The following is a 7,450-nucleotide window of genomic DNA, read 5'->3' on the forward strand; positions in this document are numbered from 1 at the left end:
TTTCCTTCTTCTCCTTCATGTACTTTGGCTCTTTGGTTATCTCTTCCCTGCCCCCTCTTGGGGTTCAGTAATATATTTCTTTACCAAAAAAAAGAAAACCATTGAAGATAGAGTGTGTGTGCTGGTGTAGCCTCTGTTGCCAATTTGAAGATACTTTCCCTAAAAGTGGAATTAGTAAAACATTGTAGATAAATATTTGAGAAGAAGAACATTGCATAATCAAAATAGATAAAAAATAATAATAATACATGTGTATCCTAAATTTTCAAAATAGATAAAAAAATAATAATAATGCATGTGTAGGGTCCTCACTTTTTATGAAGGGGCATGGGAAAGAATCTGCTTTCCCCCATACATTTAAAGGACAAAATTTTCCTGGGGGGAGGGGGTGGGGAAGGGTAGGAGAGGGCATTGGGAAGGTATTTTGGGAATATATTAAAACCCTATAGGGGTTTGTAAACCCTAGGATGGTGGGTGAACCGCCCATTATGAGTGGAAGTAAGCCTCATTCTCTTGGGCTAGTTGGATAGCATATTCCTTAAAATAATAATAATTCACATATCTATACACTTCCCTTTTGTGTTTAGTTCCTTCCCACATGTAAGTTATAAAGTACTACGAAAGTCTTGGGAGAAGTTATTCAAGTTTGACTAGTTTAGATAGTTTTTTAGTTTCGAACTCATATTTGCTATGTGGTAGATTGGATGAAGCTAAAATTTTGTAGATAGGACCCATGGGTCTTACTTACTGATCAAGTTTAAGGCAAAACAGAGTTGACCAAATGGTGAAATAAAACTCTGAAACTCCAACGAAAAAGTGAAGGTTTTCTAAAATAAATGCATAGTTGGAATCACAAAGGCAAAATGTCAATTTCATGAGAGTGTGTGTGGTTGAATTTAAGTTTGAAGTTTGACATGGGGCAAATCAAGACTATTTCCAAGTCATCCATATGGTTAAAAGTTTCAACATCACCCTTCCACATGGTAAAACTTAGTGCTGGAGTAAGAATTCCCACTAGTCTTACGGTTACCAGGCTAGAAAACTTTTGGCTAGGCTTTTGTTAGGGAGAAGGATAGGTACATTGCCCGTGTGTGGTAAGCTAGCAGGTGACACCAATGTTGGTGTGGTATGGGTATCATACAAGACGGGCATGAGTCATTTCAAAGGGGCGAAAGAGAGAGATAGACACAACAGACGCTCGCATATGATATGCGCGGGCAATGCACCGAACCTTTTCCCTTTTTGTTATAAGAAAAGTACTCATGACTCATGAGGAAAATTATTCTATTGGGAGGGGATTTATCAATTTGGCTCTCCTCCAACCGTGGTGGCTGAGAGTTGGAGGGTCCAATCCAGCAAAATAAAGGGGAGTTTGATCATTTCACAGGTGGGACTCAAGTGGGCCCCCCTATGAAATGACCAACCCCCTCTGTTTTTGGGTGTTTTTGCTGGACTAGACCCTCCACCTCCCGCCACGACTGGAGGAGAGCCAGATCCAGGAGTTATACTCTCAGTGTGTAAAGGCATTTATACACCCAACCAATTAGAACATGGCAGGGGAGCTGCATGGGTTCATATTACCAAGGGGCCTACATGTCAGGTACGAAAGAGAGTGTGTGCGTGTGTGCTAATTTTTTCTATTAACAGTAATTAATCATACTAAATGAGGGAGGGATTGCCTATGTATATTAGAATCTCTCATGTCAAGCCAATGGGCGTATGGGCCAAGACTGTCATCCACGATAACGAGAGAATGCCCCAAAGGCAAAGGGCAGTCTGTCAATCATTTTCCCATGACAAATGTACAAATACTAATATTAATTTTCCTATAATTTCTTATCTCTTAATGGTCAAGGAAAAAAAATACTAATAATAGAATGGAAGAGGATCATCGTTGGGATCCAGATCCTCTACGGTGTGATGCCCGTAGCAGTCTGAGCAGCGTAGACTGAGCTGCGTGTGCAAAGATTGCCTTACTCTTTCCCAAACGTCTTACCTGAGTGAGGGTAAGGTGGTCATTGTGCATACGACCTAGTCTGTATCGCACAGACCGATATGGGCAGTTGCGCCGTAGACGATCTAAATTGTCATCGATGGGACGGAGTGAGTGATCGATGAATGGAAGCAGCTGGCGGTGGGCACGTAGAAGATGCATCCATTGAACAGTGGAAATTAATGGCTCTCTCTCTCTCTCTCTCTCTCTCTCGCGAGTCTTTGGATTAAGTACTGGTGCAGATTGATAAATTTTTTTAATAAGATGGTGTCATTCGATCACTCACTCCGACATGACAAGAGTATAACATACCAAAGGCCAAGGATTAATTTGGTCGTTAAAGATGAGCGGGTGCATTTCTTTTCTAAAACCCAAATTAAGAGATACCAACTAGCTAGTGTTAATGTATTAATTGTTGTAAGTATAGTACACCATATACAGAGGGAAGAAACTTCCGTTATGTTTGGTATCTATTCTTAGAATGCATTCTAGGTCAATTTTGTATTCTTGGATGAGAAAAATAATTGTTTTTATTGTCTGAGAATATGAAATCGATGTAGAATGCATTCCAAGAATGCATACCAAACACAGACTTGATTATCAGAACCACGATATGAAATAATAAAAAATATGACTACTACTACTACTGCTACTCGTATTTCAATCATCTTCTACTTAAAAATCATGCATATATATATATAAATATACTTTCTGTTCATCTTGTTGGATTGTGTACATAGGAGGTTACAATATTCATGAGGTCCCTTGGGATAATACCAGATTTGATTTGAGTTGGCACATTGTTCTCAATTTGTCATTTCCAATTAAATTCCCATTACCACCGGCCTCGTTTATAATTTATTAATGGACGACAAGAATTAGACAAAACAAAATCAGAAGGGAATTAAGGAACTGCAAGCAATGGGGCCGGCCTTGTCTGCTAGCTAGCTGTAGTTGCTTCCTAAATATTAATAGACTCATGAGCCTCCTGATCATCAACTGTAGCTGAACGATCTGCTTTGCTCAACCATCCAGCGATATCGATAGGATGGATAACCTTTATTAATTTTGCCATCTAGATCGATCTCAAAAGTCTCCAAAAGGGAATGGATGAGTATAATTAAGATGCTGCATATATATGCACATGTGCTATCTAGCTCAATCTGTTACTGTGCATCCCATCACATCACATCACATCTCACAAAGAATGAATCAATTCAATAGGAATTGCAAAAATACTCTCTATAAGAGAGAAGAGGCTACCTAGCTTGCGCTGCAAATAGATCATGAGAATATTGATGAGTAGCTAGCTGTGTGCGTGTGGGATGCATTCATGCATGCATGTGGAAGTGGAACACAACCGTCTAGTATTGTATTGGGCCTCTTGGTTGCTACCTAGTCGATCGGGTGGCAATCCGACTATATATGGTGCGATTCCCTACCAACCATTGCCAACCGTTGGTTGGGTTTTAAGTTTCAACGAAATAACATTGACTCATTAATTACATATGGAAGAAAGAAAGAAAGGATCCACTGAAAAGGCAGTGAAAAGCAAAAGACGAGGAGGACAGACAGATCTAACTATATATATATATATAATATATATATATATAAAGAAAGAATTCCCAACTTACTTGACTCTTTTATATAAAAAAAGAAGAAAAAAAAAACAAAAAAGTGATGATGACGATGCAATTTGCTTCTCTTGAAAGTTGAAACAGATATAATAATAGCTAGAATTTGTTATTATTTGTTTTTTAAAATTTCTTTCCCAATTAATTAAAGGGTTTGCTTTATGCCTACTTATTCTGGATTAGATCAGAGACCCTATGCTATGCTATGCTAGCTAGCTATAGATTAAAAGTATTCGCTATATTTATTTATATATGTATGGGACATATATATATATATATATATATATATATATTTATTGTGTGGTCATATATAAATATCCATCGATCCCCACTTCCTATTGAATTGAAGTGACCCAGCTGCTAGCTAGCTGTGCTGTGCTGTGATGTGCTGTTATTAAGCAATGTCCTCCCTTCGACAACGCAAGTACCGACCACACAGACACTTCTCTCAAGTCCCAAATCCTTACCCGGTTACGTACCCTTACCTTAATTACCCCTCGAGAGAAATTAAGAAGAAGCGGCGACTACATCCATCTGCTCTTCTATCTATCTCGATCTTGTGATTGTGATATAGCTAGAAAACCTCTGATTCATCAATTGATCATCAGGACTATAAATACATATATATAGTTGAGAGAGAGAGAGAGAGAGAGAGAGAGAGAGAGAGGATATATACATATATATATGGCTGATCATCAGAAGAAGTGGTGTGAGGAATGGAGGCCAGTGTTGGCAATGGTGGGCATTGATATTGCCTTAGCCGTTGTAAATGTGCTTCTCAAGAAGGTGCTTCAGGAGGGAATGAACCACCTGATTCTGGTCACCTATCGGCAATCAATCTCCACCGTTTTCTTATCCCCCATTGCCTATTTTTGGGAAAGGTATATGTAACCCTTTGGCCGCCTGGCCCATCTCTCTATAATTAATCTCTATAAATCTTTAATTAATTACACTACCTACTCCTTCCTCTAATTTGTTTTTTTCTTGCATTGTTGCTGTAGGAAAACCAGACCAAAACTTACAGCTCTCACCTTATGTCACCTTTTCTTCAGTGCAATAGTCGGGTTGGTGAAGCTTACTAATTGCTTGATTTCCCACACTCTCACCACAATTTCACTCCACACATAATAATAATAATAATAATAATCCATATTTAATTCCATCCTTTCATGCATATATTCATTAGTGATCAGTCTAATTAGATTATTAATTGCATCCTCAACTGATCCTTCTTTCCTTCCAGAGCAGTTCTCTGAGGATATATAATATAACCGACAAATTTTGTTCTGTTATTATATTTTAATTAGTAATGTCGACATCATGAGTACTGTTTCTTGTTGCGTTTTATATACTAACAAAACTTTACGTGGGAACTTATACCAATCTGGATATATTCTGTACCATGCTGCTTTTTTTCTTTTTTTTATTTATTTTTATTTTATTTTTATTTTTTATTTTGTTTTTAGGGCAAGCATCACACAAAACCTCTTCCTTTATGGCATCGAATTCACTTCTGCAACCTTCTCCTGCGCCTTCATCAACATGGTGCCTGCCATCACATTCTTACTGGCTCTACCATTCAAGTGCGGATTTAATTCATAAGTTTAATTAATTAATTGCTTCAATTTTTTATATTAACCAAATCAATTAATTGCATACATATATGCTGACTAATTATATACAATATATACATACAAGATTGATTAATAACATGTGTATGAACCCGGCCCACACTTCATGCATGCGAATATCGAGCAGGTTAGAGAGCATGAACTTGAAGAGCAAGAGCGGGAGAGCAAAAGCGTTAGGTACAGTGGTGTGTGTTGGTGGTGCCATGTTGCTGACACTCTACAAAGGAACACCAGTGACGACAAACCCGGACCCATCACCTAATTATGCCCACACGAAGACAAACCAACTGGTCCAACAGGGACAGGGTTCGGGTTCGGGTTCATCATCATCATCATCAATTCCAAACTATAGTAAGAGGGCCGACAATTGGACGATGGGTTCGTTAGCTTTGGTTGCTGGCAGCATCAGCTGGTCATCGTGGTTCCTTATCCAAGCAAAGATTGGGAAGCAATACCCATGCCAGTATTCTAGCACCGCAATCACGTTATTCTTCAGTGCCGTTCAATCTGGTGTGCTAAGCCTCCTCATTCACAGGGACATTTCCATGTGGATCCTCAAAGGCAAAGTTGAGATCTTGACTGTCTTATATGCTGTAAGTACAACTACCTACCTACCTACCTACTATTACATTACTACATGCCATGCCATGCCATGCATCATCCATCTTAGCTAGCTAGCTAGAGTGGACAAGTAGGGTCAACATAGATAATTAAAAAAAATAAAAAAAATAATATTTCAAATTATTTAACACATTAATTATAAGAGTCTCAATAAAAAAATCTATATATATATATAATACAATACAATATAATATACAAAAAATCTTATTATAACCATACCAAAAATGATTTGAGTTATTATACGTAGAAAAGAATAATTCTACGAATGAACCACATACAACGTACGTACCCATCCATCCATTGATCCCTTTCAAATTTTAATATGTATATTCTATCAAAAAATATTTTACATGTTGTATATAATATGTGAACTCAATTTAATATGAGATCATTATCAGTAGAATTGCTAACCTTTGATCTCCCCTCCCATAATGTCCTAGAAGATCGAACATCCACTACGTACCCGGTCCCGTCCTGATCACTACTCCTCTCTTAAATTATTAATGACTTAACTAATTTCATTTGTAAGTTTAATTAATTTGCATTTCCTCTCCGGCCACACACTCCTATATATAAAAAATTTATCTGATTGTGATCTAATAGTGCAATATTGTTTTTATTAATTAATTATATGCCTATCATCATCATGTTCTATAACAACCGATCACAAGTGATAAGGCATGCATAGCTATTGTTAGATTGCTATATTATCAGTTAACTTAGCTATTGTGCACGCGTGCAATTCATTCATATATACATGCATGTTTCATAATTAGACATGCATGCATGCAGTACAATTTAGGATTGAACCACAACATTAATAAATGACATAGTATATATAATATAAAAATCCTCCCTATCCCCATCCCCTTACCATCTCAGCTGAATTCATGATCTCTTGATTGTGAGGTGTTGGTAATTGCTAATGAGTGCTAACGTACCTTCCCCCTTGAGGTCAAAAGAAATATGTTTATTATTAGTACGTATTAATTTAAATATTATTCTAACGTCACATATCATAGTGTACTACTTTCAAGTTGCTTAATTATTATTATTATTTTTTTATAAAAATTGCTTAATTAATAACATTAATTAAATGAGAGAGACTTTAATCTGGAGGGGTGCAGGGAATGATAGGATCAGGCTTATGCTTTGTGGGAATGGCATGGTGTGTCAAGAAAAGGGGTCCACTCTTCACTGCAGCATTTAGTCCCCTCATTCAAATCGTTGTAGCCATGTTCGATTTCTCCATCCTACATGAACAACTTCATATAGGAAGGTGAGGATTGATATATACATATATGGTCTTTATTTTTTAAATATTTATATAAGAGTACGTATTGGTTAATTATAAGATAGATTGATTTAAATTGTATATTAATTTCTAATTAACCTCCTCATGCGTATATCCATTGGTTTTGGACAGCATACTGGGATCTATTCTCATAATTGTTGGGCTATACATTCTTTTGTGGGGTAAGAGCAAAGAGGGAGAAGGTCATTGCATGACAAAGCCCCAAGGAGTAGAAGATCATCATCAGCAAGCAGAAGATCAAGCAACACATGTATAG

The 7,450-nt window shown here is 37.1% G+C and overlaps 1 protein-coding gene across 1 annotated transcript; it reads left to right on the top strand.

Moving 5' to 3' along the window:
• Positions 1-4,299: 4,299 nt before the first annotated feature.
• LOC122666089 (WAT1-related protein At3g30340-like) lies at positions 4,300-7,450 on the top strand. The gene is made up of 6 exons (XM_043862199.1): positions 4,300-4,508; positions 4,629-4,691; positions 5,094-5,210; positions 5,386-5,851; positions 7,007-7,158; positions 7,306-7,450. Exons 1-6 carry the CDS (start codon positions 4,312-4,314, stop codon positions 7,448-7,450), a joined length of 1,140 nt encoding a protein of 379 aa, XP_043718134.1. The 5' UTR covers positions 4,300-4,311.

Source organism: Telopea speciosissima, chromosome 6, assembly GCF_018873765.1.
Source record: "Telopea speciosissima isolate NSW1024214 ecotype Mountain lineage chromosome 6, Tspe_v1, whole genome shotgun sequence".
Classification (NCBI taxonomy): domain Eukaryota; kingdom Viridiplantae; phylum Streptophyta; class Magnoliopsida; order Proteales; family Proteaceae; genus Telopea; species Telopea speciosissima.